Source organism: Aspergillus pseudotamarii, assembly GCF_009193445.1.
Source record: "Aspergillus pseudotamarii strain CBS 117625 unplaced genomic scaffold BDV38scaffold_8, whole genome shotgun sequence".
NCBI lineage: Eukaryota > Fungi > Ascomycota > Eurotiomycetes > Eurotiales > Aspergillaceae > Aspergillus > Aspergillus pseudotamarii.
The window spans coordinates 586,374-607,335 of record NW_022475022.1 but is presented as its reverse complement, the minus strand read 5'-3'; the positions used below and the strand labels follow the sequence as shown (position 1 = coordinate 607,335).

General features: G+C 48.6%; 8 protein-coding genes and 1 non-coding gene across 9 annotated transcripts; 4 read left to right on the top strand and 5 right to left on the bottom strand.

The window, feature by feature from the left end:
* Nucleotides 1–1,268: 1,268 nt before the first annotated feature.
* On the top strand, nucleotides 1,269–1,858 carry BDV38DRAFT_205102 (uncharacterized protein). The gene has a single exon (XM_032052511.1). The coding sequence runs from the start codon at nucleotides 1,336–1,338 to the stop codon at nucleotides 1,750–1,752; it is 417 nt and encodes a 138-aa protein (XP_031917489.1). The 5' UTR covers nucleotides 1,269–1,335; the 3' UTR covers nucleotides 1,753–1,858.
* On the top strand, nucleotides 1,269–3,437 carry BDV38DRAFT_237872 (phosphoesterase; the record flags this gene model as incomplete). The annotated part of the gene is made up of 1 exon (XM_032053635.1): nucleotides 1,269–3,437. A coding segment is annotated over exon 1 (947 nt), but the record flags the coding sequence as incomplete, so codon positions are not given.
* A 378-nt stretch (nucleotides 3,438–3,815) lies between these two features.
* On the top strand, nucleotides 3,816–5,894 carry BDV38DRAFT_205099 (putative tannase). Its single transcript, XM_032052510.1, has one exon. It carries the CDS (start codon nucleotides 4,074–4,076, stop codon nucleotides 5,829–5,831), a length of 1,758 nt encoding a protein of 585 aa, XP_031917487.1. The 5' UTR covers nucleotides 3,816–4,073; the 3' UTR covers nucleotides 5,832–5,894.
* A 336-nt stretch (nucleotides 5,895–6,230) lies between these two features.
* BDV38DRAFT_279323 (MFS transporter) lies at nucleotides 6,231–8,113 on the bottom strand (the record flags this gene model as incomplete). The annotated part of the gene is made up of 2 exons (XM_032058994.1): nucleotides 6,231–7,444; nucleotides 7,501–8,113. 2 exons carry the CDS (start codon nucleotides 8,111–8,113, stop codon nucleotides 6,231–6,233), a joined length of 1,827 nt encoding a protein of 608 aa, XP_031917486.1.
* An 803-nt stretch (nucleotides 8,114–8,916) lies between these two features.
* BDV38DRAFT_t50 lies at nucleotides 8,917–8,990 on the bottom strand. The gene has a single exon. It is a non-coding gene; the product is annotated as a tRNA-Ile (tRNA).
* A 1,165-nt stretch (nucleotides 8,991–10,155) lies between these two features.
* Nucleotides 10,156–10,662, bottom strand: BDV38DRAFT_279322 (uncharacterized protein; the record flags this gene model as incomplete). Its single annotated transcript, XM_032058993.1, has 1 exon — nucleotides 10,156–10,662. One exon carries the CDS (start codon nucleotides 10,660–10,662, stop codon nucleotides 10,156–10,158), a length of 507 nt encoding a protein of 168 aa, XP_031917485.1.
* An 827-nt stretch (nucleotides 10,663–11,489) lies between these two features.
* BDV38DRAFT_279321 (uncharacterized protein) lies at nucleotides 11,490–12,256 on the bottom strand (the record flags this gene model as incomplete). Its single annotated transcript, XM_032058992.1, has 7 exons — nucleotides 11,490–11,519; nucleotides 11,582–11,599; nucleotides 11,657–11,761; nucleotides 11,819–11,836; nucleotides 11,893–12,000; nucleotides 12,056–12,073; nucleotides 12,128–12,256. 7 exons carry the CDS (start codon nucleotides 12,254–12,256, stop codon nucleotides 11,490–11,492), a joined length of 426 nt encoding a protein of 141 aa, XP_031917484.1.
* Nucleotides 12,257–16,696: 4,440 nt separating this feature from the next.
* BDV38DRAFT_296922 (putative MFS monocarboxylate transporter) lies at nucleotides 16,697–18,342 on the top strand (the record flags this gene model as incomplete). Its single annotated transcript, XM_032063039.1, has 4 exons — nucleotides 16,697–16,889; nucleotides 16,948–17,045; nucleotides 17,100–17,360; nucleotides 17,441–18,342. 4 exons carry the CDS (start codon nucleotides 16,697–16,699, stop codon nucleotides 18,227–18,229), a joined length of 1,341 nt encoding a protein of 446 aa, XP_031917483.1. The 3' UTR covers nucleotides 18,230–18,342.
* A 27-nt stretch (nucleotides 18,343–18,369) lies between these two features.
* On the bottom strand, nucleotides 18,370–20,681 carry BDV38DRAFT_237855 (amino acid permease). The gene is made up of 3 exons (XM_032053634.1): nucleotides 20,263–20,681; nucleotides 20,079–20,204; nucleotides 18,370–20,023 (listed from the first exon to the last, which is right to left on the bottom strand). The coding sequence occupies exons 1-3, from the start codon at nucleotides 20,489–20,491 to the stop codon at nucleotides 18,684–18,686; spliced, it is 1,695 nt and encodes a 564-aa protein (XP_031917482.1). The 5' UTR covers nucleotides 20,492–20,681; the 3' UTR covers nucleotides 18,370–18,683.
* Between the last annotated feature and the right edge of the window lie 281 nt (nucleotides 20,682–20,962).

Below are 20,962 nucleotides of genomic sequence, written 5' to 3'. Positions count from 1 at the left end.
ACTTTTGAGATATGCGTAGCGGGGTGATTCTGCGTCTAGCAAGACAAATTAGCAGTATCCATGCCATACGTGTCGCCATATTCCTGTATGTCTCAGGCGGACATGAGCTGCCATGTTGGACGAGATCAGAAATGGCTCAGGGTCCGCAGGGATTTCTAAGCACTACGAACGGGTCCCGGTATGGTTCGAGTGGACATGGATCTGTCTATCTAGGTAGAATATGTTACGTGATGGCGGGGGCAACACTTGGGCACCTCGTAGATAGAGGTACCGGACCACAACTGCCAGACCGGTTAATGGGTTGGTCACAGGTGAAATGGAAACTTTATTAGCGAAATCACTAATAAAGTAAATTATAATTCCAAAGGTTGTTTGATCTCGTCGTGTCATATCTGGAATCCGCGCAGATGACGGAGAGGCCCCAGCCCCACGATGGTATCAGGGCCCTTGAACCAGAAGTTCCATTTCGGGCCATTTAGAGAGGGGACGTGTGTATGGCATGCATCCATGACTATATTGGAGGGAATATACTTTGAAATGATTGATCGCTCACCGCTAATCTTCTGGTACTATAGGGCATATGTGGTTTCAGTGCCTAGTCCCGATGGCTAAGTTCCACAAGTACTTGGAGAAAGTCAACACCTGAGGAGGTCAAATGATAAGGTTTCCGTCAATGGCCAGCAATTTTCCTAGTGACAGGAAACTGAAGGTAAGCAGCCGAGGAGACAGGAACCAGGGGTACAGCACAAGAGCAACGTTCTTAGTTCATCACATATCTATCCGTCTGCAAAAATGGCGCACGGATGCAGATCCGTGGGCATATCCAGGACCCCAATAGGGCGCGCGAGGTAATCCGACCGTCCCCAAGCGAGGTCATTCATTCCGATCACAGACTCAAAATTTGGAAAGTTTTATTGTTTTCAGGGGATCGACACGGGAACCTGATGCCTTGCATGGCACATGCCTGAGAGAAATCAATAATTGGCACGTTGGAGGATTAGGGCTTGCAAGGTCTCTTGACCCTTGACCGAATGAGAGGGGAGGAGTTAAGCCCCTTGCGGTATGGAGTAGCCGTGATGCCCAGTCTTTCTCCAGCCAATCCACCGCCCTCATCCAACCATGAGACCGCATGCCGAGCACCAATGGAGCCTTTCGGCTTGAGGCTTGCCCCACCTGCAAAAGGGTCCTTATCGATTGTTGACCCCACGGCAAGTCAGGTCGAACTAACGTACAAACTACTGCGAAGTAGACTACCGACTATTGTGATACAGACTCACATTCAACCCTCATTTTCTTCTGCAAGGAAGCTAACTGATAGCACCACTGCATTCCATCATGCAATGGCAACCACCTTCGGCCCCACGTGGCCCATCAAAGCCCGAATTGCAGCCGATCCTCAGGCCTGATCGGGTCATACAGGAGGATGGACTTGCTCATATAAAGGCGGCGACCTGGTCACCAGAAAGACCACGTCGTCCCTGGGTGCGCACGACTCTCATCACGGTGCTACTGTCCATCATGAGCATCATTTCGTTGCTCGCGTTCTTCTCTCTGGGTCTGGGTATAAACGGCCTTCCCCATGCCCGTTTATCAAGCCCTTCATACGGCAAGCCGGTAAATCCTATTAAGGACACTCCGATTAAGAACGTGGTATGTTTCGATTTCTATCAATTGCTGAATGGTTACCCCTCCCGGCCTTCAGTACTAAGTAACACTATAGGTGGTACTGGTCGAGGAGAACCTGAGTTTTGACGTGTTTGCCGGTGGCTTGACATACAACTCCAACATCGATGGGTTGGTCAACCGCGAGTACTGCAACCCGTCAAATGCTTCAGATCCATTCTCAGAGAAGGTTTGCGCCAAACCGATCGCGAAGAATGTGGCTCCCGATGATCCGGACCACAGCATTACTGGTGGTAACCAGCAGGTGTATAGCACCTACCACCCCAGCGCGAAGAATGACATGCCTGGCATGCAGGGCTTCGTAACAGAGCAGATTGTCTCTTACGGACTCGGCTCCGATTTGAGTCGCGCTGCAGAGGTCATTAACTACTACACGCCGGAACACGTGCCGGTTTTCAATGCTATGGCCGAGAACTTTGTGCTCTTTGACCGCTGGTTCGCATCGGTTCCGGGACCGACCAACCCCAACCGTGCGTACCTCACTTCTGGCACCTCGCACGGCCACGGTCAAAATGACCACGACTTCGATGTCTCCAACTTGCCTCAGGTGTCTATCTTCGAGCAGCTCTCGGCCGCCGGCATTAGCTGGATCAACTACTCCAACACTACTGGTTTCCTTCCGGATTCTTTGTTCTACCAGTGGACCGCCAATAGTGGCAAGGGCACCACCAACGTGAAGCCTATTGACCAGTTCTTCAACGATGCTAAAGCCGGTACGCTACCTCAGTTTACCTGGATTAACCCAGAATGCTGCTCGTATATGTCTTTCCACCCGCCCTCTCCAATCAATATGGGCGAGGGCTTCATTAAGAGCATCTACGAGGCGTTACGCTCTTCCCCGCAGTGGAATGAGACGCTTTTCATCCTGACATTTGACGAGCACGGTGGTTTTGCCGACCATGTGTCTCCTCCTGAGAACGTGCCGGCTGGCGATAACCTGACGTACACCGAAACGGCCAAGGACGGCCAAGAGGCTACCTTCCATTTCGACCGTTTGGGTATCCGAGTGCCTACCATTTTGATGTCTCCATGGGTGGGCAAAGGCCTGGTTCAGAATAGCCCGACTGACCAGCCTAACGAATTCACCCACACCTCTATCCTCAAGTATGTGGCTGAGCTCTGGAACCTGGACATCCTCACTCCTCGCGTCGACTGGTCTCCCAGCTTCCGAGGTCTGATCACCAACAATTTCCGTGAGACGCCGGAGAAACTACCTGAGCCGGCTGATTTTTAAGGATGAATCTGTACAGTCTAGACCCGATGTCTAGAAAAACATATGACCATGATGACGATATAATTATGACAATAACCGTTTCAATTAAATGAGTCCAGGCAACAACGAAGAATTTGCCTTTATGAAAATTCTCTATTCCCTTCTTAGGAATATTACATCAGTAGGTCTTGTAAGGTTGGTTGGCTCAGCCTCCACTACTTTGAGGTCTAGTCAGGGGGGGGGCCGGGTATATACTCTTCCGCAACTTAGAATATAATGTTTGGTACTTGTTAATTGTCCTGAACATCCGTTACTCAAATGTAGAACGGCTTTTGTTGCCAGTCCATAATCGGTTGCCCTGTGGAGTATTTGGCAGCCGCTCAGCGTTTTCCGCCTAGAGATAGGTCTTGTTGTAGGTATAAGATGCTACGAGGTGAAGTTGTTGGTATCTGATGCTCGGAGATAAAAAAAAATAAAGATAAATAAACGCAGCACGTTAGGTAAGGTCTTAATCCAATTTGCCCCTGATCAGCAATTGGTACTGGTGGTGATTGGAGACCAAATTCTTCAGCATCTTATCTTTTGATCGTTAACTCCGAGCGCTCGGGAATAGTTACCCGTTCCCTCTTAGCGGATTTAATAGACCCAAAAAAAGTGCCAAAAATACTGAAGAAGACCGCGTCAGACAAGACGAATGCCAGGGGAGAGCCAAATCTCAGTAATTGCATCTCCATTGAATGTTGCTGACATAGGAACTCGATCGTGGATAGCTTAGCATGCACAGGGATAAGGGCTGCACAGAGAGATCAGATAAGACCAGAGTTCCGCCGAACCGGAACATCAGATAACAGGAAATTCATAACAACAGACTATGAACTCCACCAGTCCAGCCTCAAGGAAGGCCTTTTTGTCTTGGCATATTGCCACGCAACCCGGTGACGACAGCCTGAATAGATTTAAGGATGGCAAAGCGTTGATCTGCCGTTTGGCCCACAAGCTTGATACGAATCCCGAACCTTATGATGCTGAAGGCAGTGGCCTCGGTCAGCCCTAGCCCTGCGTTAAATAGGACGATACTCTCCCCTATGGATACTCTAAGATACGACCTCATCATTCGTTTATTCCTTTCACATCCTTTGAACACTCGTTGACCTCTGCCGTTCTTTTGGTTCGAAAGATGCGCCAACACTCGCGCATGGCCGTTGCTGCTTTGGCAGCAGGAGCGAACGCAGCTTCTTTCACCGATGTCTGCACCGTGTCCAATGTGAAGGCTGCTTTGCCTGCCAACGGAACTTTGCTCGGAATCAGCATGCTTCCGTCCGCCGTCACGGCCAGCCCTCTCTACAACCAGTCGGCCGGCATGGGTAGCACGACGACCTATGACTACTGCAATGTGACTGTCGCCTACACGCATACTGGCAAGGGTGACAAGGTGGTCATCAAGTATGCATTCCCCAAGCCCTCCGACTACGAGAACCGTTTCTACGTTGCTGGTGGTGGAGGCTTCTCCCTCTCCAGTGACGCGACCGGAGGTCTCGCCTATGGCGCTGTTGGAGGTGCCACCGATGCTGGGTACGACGCCTTCGACAACAGCTACGACGAGGTTGTCCTCTACGGAAACGGAACTATCAACTGGGACGCCACGTACATGTTCGCATATCAGGCGCTTGGAGAGATGACCCAAATTGGAAAGTACATCACCAAGGCCTTCTATGGCCAGTCCAAGCTCTACACCTACTACGAGGGTTGCTCCGATGGTGGACGTGAGGGTATGAGTCAAGTCCAGCGCTGGGGTAAGGAGTACGATGGCGTGATTACTGGTGCCCCGGCCTTCCGTTTCGCTCAGCAACAGGTGCACCATGTGTTCTCATCCGAAGTGGAGCAGACCCTGGACTACTACCCGCCTCCATGTGAGTTGAAGAAGATCGTGAACGCCACCATTGCTGCTTGCGACCCGCTTGATGGAAGAACCGACGGTGTCGTGTCCCGGACGGATCTTTGCAAGCTCCACTTCAATTTGACCACCATCATCGGAGAGCCTTACCACTGTGATGCGGAGACGAGCACTTCACTTGGTTTCGGCTTCAGCAATGGTAAGCGCAGCAATGTCAAGCGTCAGGCCGAGGGCAGCACCACCAGCTACCAACCCGCCCAGAACGGCACGGTCACTGCACGCGGTGTAGCTGTCGCCCAGGCCATCTATGATGGTCTCCACAACAGCAAGGGCGAGCGCGCGTACCTCTCCTGGCAGATTGCCTCCGAGCTAAGCGATGCTGAGACCGAGTACAACTCTAACACTGGCAAGTGGGAGCTCAGCATCCCGTCGACCGGTGGTGAGTACGTCACCAAGTTCATTCAGCTCCTAGACCTCGACAACCTTTCGGACCTGAACAACGTCACCTATGACACCCTGGTGGACTGGATGAACACTGGTATGGTGCGCTACATGGACAGCCTTCAGACCACCCTCCCCGATCTGACTCCCTTCCAATCGTCCGGCGGAAAGCTGCTGCACTACCACGGTGAATCTGACCCAAGCATCCCTGCTGCCTCCTCGGTCCACTACTGGCAGGCGGTTCGGTCCATCATGTACGGCGACAAGACGGAAGAGGAGGCTCTGAAGGCCCTTGAGGACTGGTACCAGTTCTACCTAATCCCTGGTGCCGCCCACTGCGGAACCAACTCGCTCCAGCCTGGACCTTACCCCGAGAACAATATGGAGATCATGATCGACTGGGTTGAGAACGGCAACAAGCCATCCCGTCTCAATGCCACCGTTTCTTCGGGCACCTACGCCGGCGAGACCCAAATGCTTTGCCAGTGGCCCAAGCGTCCTCTCTGGCGCGGCAACTCCACCTTCGACTGTGTAAACGACGAGAAGTCGATTGACAGCTGGACTTACGAGTTCCCAGCCTTCAAAGTCCCTGTATACTAGTGTGCTTGTGTTATTCCTACTTGCCACCATCTCGTATACTGAGTCACGAGATTTGAGAATCCCATAGCTTCTAAGTGAAGTTAATCTTCCCGACTATTTTATTCTTCATTTCATGTTTCCTGAGGGCCTGGCTCTTTTGTCTATACATTTTGGATATCAAATTCCGGTTGAGTGTACATACGCAAACCGAGGTCAACCGAAACAATCTTAAATTTCTTATTTCCACGCAATATTCCATTGAGCTTGTACATAGATAATCGCATAAAACCAATATCACAGGGAACACCAGTTCACCATAAGTACACGTAAAAGTCGATCAAAGGACAACAAACTCTCAGTTTTAAAATAATAATTACCTATATCTAAACATTACATACGAAACAACCTCTCAAACCCGTATCAAACCCCTAAAAACCCTCTCTTCCTCCTCTTAGCAGACCTGGACCTGGACCGTCTCGAAATGGCCGAGTGCCTCGTATTAACACGATCGATATCATACGGATTAACCTCGTAACCCGCAGTCCCGTCACGCACAGTCGACAGTGAGCTCCTACCCCCGGACTCCAACCTCTCCAAATCTTCTCCACCATCGGCACTTCCCCGCCCCTCAGCCTGAGCCCTAACCTCTTCATCAATGATCTTCTCCTCCTCCTCCTCTGGAGGGACCGTCTTCTCCGCTAACCTCCTCATAAAATCATCCGCCTCAGCCGCATATTTACACTTCCTCCGTATAACAGCACCATATTTATAGAAAACAAACGGAAAAGGCAGACAAGCAAGGGCCAGAAAAGCAGGAATACAGGAAGCCCAGTGGACCCCTAGATTGCGATACATGTAGGTGGTGAAGAGGGGGAAGCCGGCACCAAAACAGGACCTGATAATGGAGTTTGCGGCCAGCACGCTGGCAGCGTAGATAGTATATGCATCGATAAGGTAGGACATGATATTGAGGAAGACGAGAACCATACCGAAACCGAAGGGGGCGGCGGCAATGATACTCACGATCCAGTGGACGGGGGGCGCGTTAGTCCAGGCGAACCAGAAGAGGCCGATGGGGATGGCGACGCTGCCGAGCATGGTGGGCGGGAGACGAGCTTCGGGGGGAGCGAAGCCGTGGTGAGCTTTGTGGATTGCGACGTAGCGTTTATTGTCGAGCATGTTTAGGGCGACGGCAAGCATCATGCCGATCATGACGCCGAGGAATGGGAGGGAGCCGACGCCTTCGGACCAGCCGCGGAGCTGTTGGAAGACGATTGGGAAGGCGTCGAAGAGCATGTAGAGCGTACCGTAGACGATGGCCATGTAGGTTGAGAGGAGGAGAACGATAGGTTCGGCGAAGAGGAGGATCCAGGGGCGAAGGAGGGCGGCGCCGAAAGCGCTTGCCATGGTTACTTTGCCGCGTTCGAGATCGAGCTTGCTCCGGTGGGCTTTGCCGGTGAGGGCTGTGAGGCGGGCGGCACGTTTGCGGAGAAGTAGTGGTGCGTAGGTTTCGGGCACAAGGAGCGATTCCACGATCCAGATTAGACCGGTGAAAGTTGCGAGGAAGCCTTGTACCCAGCGCCAGCCGGCGTTTTCGCCGAGGAAGCCGCCGATTACGGGGCCTAGGGTTGGACCTTTTTGTTTATTTTTGTTAGTTTAGGTTGAAGATGGTGTGTGGTGGTGTACGTACCTAGGAACGGTGCGCCGGCGAATAAACTTGTTGCTAGACCTCGTTCTTCTGCTGGGAAGATATCGGCGATGACGCCGCCAGCGTTCGTTAATGGCGAGGATCCGAATGAGCCAGCAAAGAAGCGCAGGATGATCAACGTCCAGCTATTTTGTGCACCGGCAGCGCCGGCACAGAAGAATGCAAGAGCCCCATATGAGATAAAAAAAACGATCTGGCGGCCGATCAGTTCACTCAGAGGCGCCCATACTAATGGGCCAACTGCAAAGCCTAGGACGAATAGTGACACACCGAGCGTTGCCACTTCTTCGCCGATGCCGAAGTGTTTGATGACTTCCTGGATGCCTCCTGCATAAGCGGAGGAGGAAAGCGAGACACCGAACGTGGCGAATGCAACGGTGATAGTGTAAGCCCATTTCAGGGATTTGTTAAGCAACATCGGGTTGCGGGGATCATTAGGGATCCATTCCACGATGTAGGGATCATCATCTGTGCCGGAGCCCCGATATGGATAGTTGATTATTTCGGGCGTGACGACGCCTTGGTCGGTGAGTAGGCGCCAATACGGAATTCCCTGGGGCCGGGTGGCTTCATGAGTATAGTCTTCGGAAGTCATTCCAAGGGACCTGCGTGGATATAATTATACTATTGTGCATACTGTGCGGTGGAAAGAAGTAAGAGAAATGGACAATGATCGAAAATGAAAGGATTATATACGCAATACTGTTGCTGGAGACCATGGAGGCCATGAGATCAAAATCTGTGAAATGATAACATGTACAGATCAGATAATGAAAGAAAATATAGCGAATTGCAACACCATTGGCTTGAAGAGCTGTATACATCGGGTGGTCGCTCCACTTGGGTGATCCTGCAGCCCGCTTTGGTCCACCATCGGTCGACTCGGCTTGTACTTCGGCAAGCCGAATTGCATGATTCCGTTCGAGTCGGTACCGAGGCTCGGCTACGGGATTGGCCGCAGTAACCGTGTTCATACTACCTAGACAGTTGACTGGGTTCTCGAACGATTACCGGTTAGGATATATATAACATCTACTTAAATTAAGGTTAAATCAAGCTCAAATATTATTAAGATCCGTAGAACCATAGGGTAGCTGGACCACTCTGCTATCGCGTTCCAGTTTGATCATTTTTCGTGCTCATAGCACATATATATATATATTATCACCAACCGGGGACACGGCAAGTCATATTCAGACTTATACATCTTTTGGAGATAGGTAAGAAATACAGTTGTCATGCGACAGGTATATATTCCGCTCTCTTACATCGGGGATAGATTTTATGACGTGTCTGTATGCCAGGGACATTAGGTTTGGGCAATATTTGTAGGCAAGATACAATCGATGCGTGCAAAAAAGTATGGAAAATAGAGGAAAAACCAAAAAAAAAGATTCATGGTCCCGGAGAGGCTCGAACTCTCGACTTCTGAGTTATTAGCTCAGCACTCTAACCGACTGAGTTACGGGACCACCTGTTGAAATCTTGAGTCCAAAATTGTCTACTAGTTCCAAGATTAATACGCACCGATATAACCATCGTATATTTCCGCCCTTCGGTGGCCTTCCGCGTCGTCCACTTGTCAAACGCTTCAGTGTCTTCAACATGCGCCGACGCCCAGATACAGGTGGAAATCTTGTCCTGCGCACCGGACATTCTTAATTACCCTTGGTGTCCTCCGTTGCGCAACTGTAGCAGCGACTTCCCATTCACCGTGTTCGGAATAAAATATGGTTCTCAACAGCTGTTCGCTGCGCTGTTTGACCTTCTGATTTCATCCTTCTCTGACATTCATATCGAGCAGAGCTACTGATGCTGAAGAGAAAGTGAGAAAAGAGTAGGAGAGTGAAGTGATAAGACTTCTAAAGGAATGCAAGTAATACATCAAACTGCAGAGTGACAGAACTTCGCAGCCAAAGAGTGACATAGCAGATTGCGTCTTTCTACTGTGTCATGCCGAACAAAAATTCTCTACTCTAGAGATAATGGGTAGACATATTATTCTCGTACTTATATACATTTTTACTAAATCTATTTAGAATATCGTAATTTTAGAAGGTTAAAATCTATATAAACATCGACTCATCCTTGTTCGGCGTACTTACACGGCCATCTCGTACTGGGCGAGAAGTACCACAATACAACGTTGAGAGCTCACCAAGGACCCGAAAGTCCGCGTTTAAAAAGACTTCCAAATCCTGGTAACTTACGACCTAAAAGTTGGTCAATTTTGATATTGCCACTAAGGGATCGTAAACCGAGGTCTTACCAAACGACTCAACGTTGACAATCCCATCCCTAGGTTTCTTTTTTCTGGGTCTACTGCCAGGAATGCGATGGCCGCTCATTCAATTCGGGCTCCCAGGGGCAACAAGCGGCAACATCTTGGGCCTCGACATTGGCTAAGCGATGTTATGGGCACTGGGGCCTCTTTCTTTCAGCACTGTCATGTACCAGAAATCCATTTCTTACGATAAACCAGTTCCAGTACTGAACTGTCATTGGAGTAACTGATGTCGTTGCCTCACAGTCTTCTGTGTCCCAAGAAATCTTTACCAGCATCAGTCACACAAGTATCAACCTTTTATGTTTCTCACATACACGGACGCAAAATCCAAAGCCATACCAACCAAAACTCTAAGGTTTCCAGACCATCCCCAACCGCTGAAAGAAAGAAAACAGAGACTCCTTAGGCACATATCCAGCATAGGTCCTCTGCCAAGCAGCAGCAAACGACCCCTCAATAGGTCCCAATTCCCCAAATCCCAAGATCTCAATAACCCACGGAGTCAAAATGGCCAAAACACTCAAAGCAAGAATAGTAGCGAAAATAGGATGTTCACGAGAGAACTCATAAGCCTCATCTGTAGCCCGAGCAAGTGCCTTGGACGCTGCTTCGGCCATCTGCGCGCCGGCTTTGATGGCAGTCTCGAGCCCGTGGAGGATGGCTTGGGCTAGCGATGCGGTCCAACTGGTTGTGCTGATGGTCTCGTCGAGACGTTTTTTGATGGCATAGTGCGAGTCGGTGGTTAGAATGATTGTGATGATATCGGAGGCGATGTCTTCTGTCTTGCGGGTGGGTGGTGCTTGGTTTTGAGTAGGTCGTGACGGGAAGCATTGCATTATCGAATTGACAGCGCCCATTTTGGGTTCTGGGGGAAGTTTGTATAAGTATTTCTTCTTGAGATTAAATCGGTGCGAGTAAAAATAGGGATTCTCATAGGTGTTTGTGGGATTACATTCACTAAAGTAGATGGTTAGGTTCGTCGGTATAAGTATGGGACGAAGCCACGGATAAATGCGAGGGAGTAGAACCCACAGGTGCTGCGCTGGCGATAGGCCCCGTACTTTACGACAAACATTTTCCGGGGCTTTTTATTAGCCTTATATCTGCCTTATATCTATCAACTCACTGCACAGCCTTTCTTACTATGATGCGGCCTGCAGTCCTCTACTGGCTGATATTTATCCACATCGCGAGCTCCAAGGTTCCGCAGTGTGAATGCGTCTTAAGCGCCAGCCTTGCATGCTAGGTGGATCTGGGATGGAGGGACATCGAATAGGGATTGGCTAGTATGGATTATTTGCTACGTAGCCTTGCATTGGTTTTGTAGAAGCAAATGACCCACTGGGACTGGATGTGTTTTTTGGAGTTTGAGATGGATGGTGGTGCATATTGGTTAGGAATAGTAAGTGATATGTCAGATCACTACTAGTATAACATAGGTAATGATATTCCGAATAAAGATAGATGCATGATTTGGATTATATCACCCATGCACGAAGGAATGACTTATTATTAGTACGTACATCAGCGATGTCCACATTGCAATACATAGAAGACATCCGCCAATCAAGAGACAGAAATGGGAGATAGATAGTGTTTGTTTTTGCTTTTGAACAGAAATTCAGACAGAAAATTAATACTTTTGATGTGATGATCCCAAGATCAGTCGTTGGTTGTTTGCTGTTTAGATCTTCTGGCAGCAGCCCCAGCAGCCCTAAATGATGACCTGTTAATATGATTGATTACCTTAACCTGCAACAAGTGAAAAAGACATACCTCAGAGCCAGTTGGGTGCTGGAACAAAGTTAGTTATTAACTGCGATCAAGATAAGAAAGTACAGAGGAACTCACTTCATCACTGGCACAAGCAGGCTTCTCCTTCAGACACATGGAGAGACACATCTCCTTCTTGACAGGCGCAGTTGGCTTGACTTTCTGGCAGCAGCCCCAACAGCCCTAAAAATACACAGTTAATACCATTACACTTGCCTATGCTAACTAGAAGAGACATACCTCGTAGCCAGTGGGTTTCTAAAGAAAGTCAGTCAGTGATGCTATTCTAGGGAAGGCAATATGCAGTTACGCACCTCATCGCTAGCACAACTAGGCTTCTCCTGTTGACACATTGAGAGACATGACTCGCTCTGGACAGGGGCAGCTACTGCTTCGATTTTCTGGCAGCAACCCCAGCAGCCCTGAACACTCATTCGTTATCATTGTTACTCTTTCCTATGGGCAAACAACATATACCTCAGAGCCAGTTGGATGCTAGAATGGGGTCAGTAATTGCGCATGGTGAAAAGTGAATATAGAATAGCTTACTTCATCACTAGCGCAAGCAGGCTTCTCCTGCAGACACATGGAGAGACAAGCGTTGCTTTTCTCAGGGGTGGTAGGGGCAGCGGTTGCCAGAAGGAGGCAGGCCATGAAGATAGCAGAGACACGAAGCATTTTGGCGGACGTGGGGAACAAAGAAGGGTTCAGAAGAACAATTGAGATTGTTGTGCGAGGAATGCTTTTGTATTCAGATATGAGAATGTTGTTGATGAATTATACCTGAACTCAAGCTGAAATATCCGAGTACTTATACCCCGAATTCGATAATCTGACTGTGATGGTCAGACCATCCCTTGCTCTCCAGATCGTGTCCGGGTGGATCCACCCTGGAACCTTCCAAAATAGTGACCCTGTATCCCCGACAAGAAGAGCTGAACACACCAGGGGCTTCGGGCCGTGCGTTGTCTATGGCGCCTAGTGGAGCTGAACGGTTTGTACTACCTTGATAAGTGCCTATGATTAAAAGCATTGACCAATACATAATCGTCAATGAAATGGGCAAACATACCAACCATCGGGAATACGAGGACAACATACTCTGTCAGAGGCTGTGGCGATAGGTGATATCGCGGCTGTGGCATATTCTTTCATGAATATGGTATGCAAGGGGCCGATAATTACTTAGCGGAAGTGGAAATGCAATGGCACGTTGCTTTGCATCGCATCTGATGCCTGATTCAAATCGAGAGTAGTATAGCTTTACGAAATGGAATGTTGGGATGTTGAGTATGTGGTGTGCGACAAAACCAACACAAACGTTATCGCATGGGGCGATTTGGAAGCTCGCCTGGCAATTTCATAACGCTTAAGGCGAAGGCGATGCTGCTGAGGATCAATGAGAGTGAAGCGTCAGAGAACGTGCTTAGAGACTGCCATACCCAAGAGACTCAATACGCTGATTCTTACATGGTGGCCCTGGTTCAGGGAGTACAGAGCACTATAACAGAGTTTTCTCTACAAGTGATGTCGTTCTAGGCTGTGCCTTACGACATGAACAAATCATTATGATTTGCATTATTCCTTGGCAAGATTCTAATTTTAACTGAGAAACGTAAAAGCGACGTGTCTGGGGCGACTCATGCATACCTCTTATGTTATGATACCACAGTAACACTGCAGGTGGCGGATGCACACCCTTGCATGTAAAGTATCATGATTCTTTTGGCAATGATGTATGTAGATACTTTGATCCTTGAAGAGTTCTCGAACCGCGGGTAGAATCGGCTAAGACTTTTTATGTTCGGTTTTATATTAAGTTGTCGATGCACGAGAATAGAAGAACTACGATTTATAAAGTATCATGGTAAAGTAGTCTTGGAATGCATTGGGAGCTAAGAAACGGTTATATTAAATTTTCCTCAATATATGGGTCTTGAAAGGTACGGAACATATCAAGGCCTGCATGGCGGAAGTTAGAGTTTTCGGATGCATGTCATTTCTGTTGATCAGGCGTTTTTAGTCTAGAACAAACAGGGGAGTAGAAAAGTCTAGAAGTTCATAAATGTCCGATGGCAACCGGGCCGTTTGTGAATCAGGTGGAGAACGTGTAAGGTATAGTTTTACTCCTGTTGATCTATAGGGCTTATATTGGCTTAAGCCTCGGCTTCCCCCTTTTGGTACTTTGTCAATATGAGATTGATTAATGTTGGAGCCCCGGATACCCTCGGCATGTGGCCATGTAAACATCGGACGGTCTCGACCATTACTTTTATGTTTTGAGCTAAGCTCTCCTGATACTGAAGCGGAGATTCCTAAGTGCGATGATCTACGAGAGCGCATAGAGCTTTCTCTAGAACTTCCGCTCGGGTATCATAGGTAGAAAAGGTTAGACTCTTACAAATAAGCAGCCTCTCTGCTTTGGATGAGTAATGATACTTCTAAGTCATTGTCTTGCATAAGTCGTGAACTACAGGTCATCTGAAGTACTGTCCTCGAAAATAGACAGTGTATAGCCCTAGGGCTTGCTCCTGACAAGGCACCCCCTCTAACTTGGTCATATTGTCGCAAGAGAGTAAAAATTTAAATCACCAATGAAGCAACTGCCATCAAGCTATAAGTCTTTTGTTTCGCCGCATATACTTTTCTTCGGTAAAAAGCCTGGAGAAACTAGTAACTCAACCTTTCATCTAGAATATTTGATATATAGTTTTGGAAGATTGTCCGTCGGCATCATTGATTACTTCCTGGACTGCGTATGTCAGTCCATTAGAAAGAGTATACCTGTTGACAAAAACATCGTATTTGCGATCGTAGTCGTAGCATCGGACACGAGACATGTAACTTGTAAACGTTGAGAACTTTCCGTTCTAGCTTGATTGCGGATTTAGCACGTCTTCACTGAGGACGTACAGAATGGACCGTAGCCTTGAGTTTCGCTTCCCCAAGATACTGGAATTAGGGTGGTGTTCACCCTCAACCTGGCCGTTAATATGATGTCCCGATCCGGTAAGCTTACCGCAGCACGACTGACTGACATATGATTGGTTGATATTTGGTCGCTTACCACTAGCGCCGCACGGGCCACTCAGACAATCCTTTAAATACTGCGTCGACCCCCCGCTCTTTAGAATTTTTTTCTTTTCTTCTCCAGCTCTCTTTGCCTTTTGGCTTAGATCAAGTGTAGTATCTGTTCTTTTCAGTTTAATCTCTGAAAGTGTTCCATAGGAACACAACATTGATTAATCTTATTTTTGGTCTCCGTGGCAGGGCCCCTGTGCTTGCGCATGCCTTGCCACACAGTGTCATCGGGCTTACACTACCCCCGATAGACGCGAATAACCCCCTTTTTCATCAATTTGGTCGGTATACCGACTGCTTGGAGAAGAAGACATAGCATCGAACTTTGTAGCTCAGTCTGCGGGATGCGTTAGTCGGTATGATACAGTACATTGCGCTTTAGTTATGATATCAGTTGTGCAAGTTCTATCCCTGACATGTGTAGTGTTTTGTCTTGTTGTACGGCATATTGCATGCGCATCTCATACTACTATTAGTAGTCTCGTAGTTTAATCTTAATAGACAGTGGCTGATACTCTTTCCCGACAGTATGCCTCTACATCGGGGATCAAGCTATGGAAAGTGCAACTTAACAACGTACGCCCGCTACGGGGGACTTTGGTTGTTCATCCACTACTTTATATATCTCTCAAGCACTTTCTGCATCGTACAGTTCCTCAGTGACAGCAGCAGCCGGATCAAATTATCTTCCGCTGACTGCCAGATAGGAAGAGCTTATGTCGAAGTATATTAACCACACGACTATATACAAGCATTCACTCAAGTTCAAGATGGTTGATAACATAAGCGAAGAAGGAATACTCGATTGTCCCTGGACTTTGCTGGAAGAAGTCTACGAAGATACAGACATCACAGTCTGAAGAAATATCATACGTTTAATCAGCTCTCTACAAATTAAATCTGATGTTAAACAACCAAAGGGGTTGCCTGGTGACAAGGTTACTGCTGAGAAATCTACGCATAAGCTAAGTCCGTCATGGTCTGCTCAAAGTTACTACAGAAAAGGGGACGAAGCACTCAAAATCTTGCGTTACCTTGCACAAAACAAGGCTGTCGATTGTTGTTATAGTGATGTCAAGTCTGATGTTATCCTCAATGATAGCTACTGTGGCTAGTCCACAAATACTGGCGTTCTAGTTGTAGTAGGAGCTATATATCTAAGTTCTCCATAATCTCTTGGTTGAATAGTGCTCAGACACGGTAATTTGTCAGGCAGCATTCCGAGAATGATCTCGCATCGCCCACCGTTGGGATACTCTAGCCAGCATGCCGGGAGCTTCGAACCGTATGACGTCGGTCTACCTCCTGCCCTACTTCCTCAAGTTGGTGATGTTGTTTCAATTACAAATATCAATCCAAGTATGTATCAGGCAAAGACTATATCCTGTTTATAAGTCTACAAAAGAGATGGCCGCGCGTTTTGCTGCCTATAAAGTGCCTTTGACGTAGTTCAAGACTCCATCTGTTGTCCATATCCTCGGGCCTGCAGTAGTTTCCCCCACCTAAAATTAGCAGATAGGAATTCCGAGGCAAGGTATACCGAAGATCAACAAGGGCAAGCTCAGCGCGTGACACCCACAACTCACCACTTATTCCACATGTAGCCTGGATTGTATTGACTCAAGTGGAAGCAAAGTGTATGTTGCCTTACGACATATGGAACAATAAGCTATGGAAATATGATTCTGTCACACGAGCTTGTACGTATAGCATCGTATGCTGGAAAGTCATCACTTCCAAAATAGGTAAAAAGCATTCCTCGGACATTAGAATCGCAATGATCGACAACTTTGCTACTGACTTGGTAAATAAATGTCCGTCCTGCATACCAACGCATCTATAGGATTACCTATCCCCAAGGGATGAACCTGTTTGTCTAATCTCACAGCTCAGGGTATATTCAGAAGCGAATTCGCATGGGAGAGGCCTCACCATGGAGAACACTCTTATTTGTACAACTGTATCCTGTGTTGGCTCTATCTTTCAACCCACCTGAGGTGACCCCTAATTCTACTCTTTCATCGGTAGTATCACAAAATGGAGGGTAAGCATACTGAAAAGGCCCCGCAGGTTCTCTGCAAAGAGCCGAGTATTCCATCCCAAACGGAATCCTCCCAGACCTTCGACTTAGAGTGCGAATACCACGACCCCAAGTTACCTCCAGTAGATGGAGGAATCCACGCATGGCTTTTCCTAGCGGCATGCTTTGTGGTGGAAGGCACCGTATGGGGTGAGTTAACCACGTCTGACATGGTACGATAGCAGCTGACGATGAGCTCTGTGGTTAGGGTTCGCCGCTTGTTTCGGTGTATTTCAAAATTACTATCGAAATGACCCGGCATTCCAAGGATCCCATGCTATAGCTGCGATAGGGACCTGCGCAATGGTCAGTAAGAGTATCCCATCCCGTGGGCATATGACGACCTGCTAAAAGCAATAGGGCATGGCGTACCTGCTATCCCCAATTGTGATGGCCATTTTAATAGCTCTCCCTAGACTGCAACGATGGGCATCCTCGATAGCATTCGTAGTCCTATCGCTTTCCCTAGCCCTGAGCTCATTCTCCACAAGTGTCACGCACTTGATCCTATCACAAGGCATCGCATACGGCACAGCGGGCTGCTTCGCCTATGCCCCATCAATTCTCTTCATGCCGGACTGGTTCGTCAAAAAGAAAAGTCTCGCCTTCGGCATAGTCTGGGTAAACCATACCACCCCATCTCTCCATCTCCCATCCATTTATCCAATAACCCCAACACTGATACTTAAACAACCAAACAGAGCGGCTCAGGCTTAACCGGCATAATCTTCCCCCTGATCCTCCAATCCCTCCTGGACACCTACGGCTGGCAAACGACCCTTCGAATCTGCTCAGTAGCCATCTTCCTCCTCGCAGCACCCTTCATGCTCTTCCACAAACCGCGCGTCCCCCGAAGGACAACCAACCTGCACCAACTCGACCTCAGCTTCCACCGCAACCGCACCTACCTAATCTACCAAGTCGGCAACATAATCCAATCGCTAGGCTTCTTCCTGCCCCAGATATTCCTCCCCAGCTACGCAGGACTCCTCGGCGCAAAGGGTCTCGAAGCATCATCCACAATAACAGTATTCAACATCTCCAACATGTTCGGCTGCATCTTAATCGGATGGCTGGCGGACCGATACCACGTCACGAAATGTATCCTCATTTCCACGGTGGGCGCCATATTCTCCACGTTCCTGCTATGGGGGCTGAGCGTGCATCTCGCGCCGCTTTATCTGTTTAGTATCGTGTATGGCTGTACCGGGGGTAGCTTTTCGTCGTCGTGGGCTGCGACTTCGTCGGAGGTTGCGAAGAGTCATCCGTCTGCGGATGTCAGTATGGTTTTCGCCTTTATGGAGACTGGTCGAGGCATCGGGAATGTAATTAGTGGGCCGTTGAGTGAGGCGTTGTTAAAGACGAGGTTGTGGGAGGGTCAGGCTTGGGGCGCTTATGGGACGGAGTATGGGATTTTGGTGGTGCTTACTGGAGTTACTGGTCTTCTTGGTGGGGTGTCGGTTGTGGCGAGAGCTTTGAGCTGGATTTGATTTGAATTTCTTTCTTCGATAGCTGTGGTATATGGCTCCATAGGTTGTGTTAGATGAGGGTTGTATGTAGATTGGTCTCCGTGGCAGGGAGAGTGAGGATAACAAAAGTGAGATGGGCGTTGTAGCGGGCATGATTTTCTCTCTGAAACTGAATGATTTTATGCACGATGCTTGTTATAGGTATGATTATTCAATAACTATCTCCTGTCTATCATATATGGATAAGAACACTATACACATGATCACATGATCACATACCAATCATCAAATATATGCACCCAAACACCCGAAACTCCACTGTTGCTATATGTAAAATGGGGAATGTAAAGACGCTTCCACAAAATATCTGTACCTCCGAGTGGGCCCGGAGTGCAGCTTTCTTCTATGCACGCACAGCTGCCATGCCAGCCTCTTGATGTGAATTACACCGCAAACCGCGCGGTATTATACTGATTTATAGACTCTCGCGAAGCCTCTCCTGCCACGTCTTCGGTCTCGCCGTTTCCCAAGAGTAATTCTGGAGCCGGCCCGATTGCAAGTCTGCCTCTAGCGGGTGCACAAACCTGGTGCGGTAGAGAATCTTGTGGCCGAGGTACAGGACAACGAAGATGATCACGCAGATGTACGCGACGAAGAAATCGGAGACGTTAAAGGTAGGGATCCAGGCTGTAAATCCTTGGGTCAGGATGATCAGGACACTGAAGAACAGTCCGTACCATGTCAGGTAGGGCTGGAAGGCGGCTTTGTAGGGTAAGGTATCACGAGAGATGTCACGCGCCTTCAGGGCACGCATGAAAGCCAAGTGACTCAGACTGATGGACGTCCAACAGATGAATCCAGCCACACTGGAGATATTGACCAACCAGTTGAAGACCTTTCCACCGGACTCGGAGACGTTCATGAACCCGAGAAGTCCAAAGGCAGCCGTGAAGCCGACGCTGATATAGGGCACACCACGGTGAGTGACCCAACCGAAGATTGGAGGCGCGAACTTTTCCTGAGCCAAACCGAGGAGGACACGACTGCCACTGTAGACGTTGGAGTTGGCAGCCGAGAGAACGACGGTCAGGAGGACGGCGTTGATCAAACTGGGAAGAACCTTCACGCCGGCGAGCTTCGCGGCGATGACCATGGGGGAGGCGGAGGCGTCGCTCGAGTCGGTGATCAGGTTGGGGTTGTCGTAAGGGACCAGCAAGCCCATGAAGAAGATGGTCAGGACGAAAAACACGAGGATACGGATGAAAGTCTTGCGGATGGCCGAGGGAACGGTCTTCTCCGGATTCTCTGTCTCACCAGCCGCGACACCAACCAGCTCGGTACCTTGATAGGAGAAACCAGCCTGTACCAGCACGGCCCAGAAACCGACGAACTTGGAAACCGGGTTTGACGCGTCGATTAGATAGGGAGCAAATGCCCCGGGTTCCTTCCACGTGTGGAATCCAAGGTAACCCTGCTTTCCCACACCAGCATCAATGCAGATAGCAAAAATCATGAATCCCAGGACCGTGAGCACTTTGATCATCGAAAACCAGAACTCGATCTCTCCATAGAATCCGACCGGAAGGAAATTGAGAAGGGTGATCACTACCCAGAAGATGGCGATGAAGATGGCTACCGACAGTTTATCGTCCCAGTACTGAACAATCAGACCGGTAGCAGTCAGTTCCACAGCGTATGTCGAAGCCCAGTTAAACCAATAAACCCAACCCATCGCGCAACCCAGACTGGGATCGACGAGTCGTGCGGTGTAGGAGGTGAAAGAACCGGAGATCGGAAGATATGTTGCGACCTCACCTGCAATAGATTAGTACCCCGCACATATCTCATCTCAAAGACAACAAAGACTTACCAAGTGAGGACATGACCGAGAACACAATAGAACCAACGAAGATATAGGCGATGAGGGCACCCGCCGGACCGGAGTGTGCGATGGCTGTTCCACTACTGATGAACAAACCCGTTCCAATTGTACCACCTGCGTCATGGTTAAAACCCACAGTTCCGATCACCTTGTATATCAAATCCTGACTGACCGATAGCAATCATCTGCAAATGTCTGCTCTTCAGCTTGCGCTGTAAGTCATGCGGCGGCGTATCCCCTCCAATTCCATCCTTTTCCACATCTTCATTTCCGTTGCCATCCTTCTTCTTGCCAAACTTGCTCAGAGGGTTCGTGCCCGTCTTGGTGCTAATCTTGTCACCGTCGTTTCCAGCAGCGGTTTCCGTCACCTGCGGCGCAGGGGTGACCTCGTCGATGGCCATCCCGGCCGTATATTATGTTGTATATTAGACAGGAAAAGGTGACTTGTCACAGGGAAAGCGAGAGTGAGGGGATTGGGACGCGGTTACGTGCATGCACGAGTTTGATGATCTGAGTCAAAGAAAGAGAAAGCTTTTCCGAACGGATACTACGTAGTCATACGGTTGGGATTTATTATTTTATTTTTTTTCTTTTTCAATTTTTTTTTCTCTTTCTTTTTCTTTTCCGGCTGCGACTAGAAAAATTCATCGAGCCAAACTGGAATAAGACTCCGCAAAGAGATCCACTCGCAGACTTTTCACTGGCCGGAAGGTGCCGAGCCATTATGTAAAATCGAACGGCCAGCCGATGAGAGCGGAAAACGGCCTTCGTCAGTGGTGTCATTGCAACACGACCGGCGAGCTTAGCGGAAGCCAATGCCGATATCTTCACCTTCATGACATGGATTGAAGCCTTCTTTAGTACGGAGTATT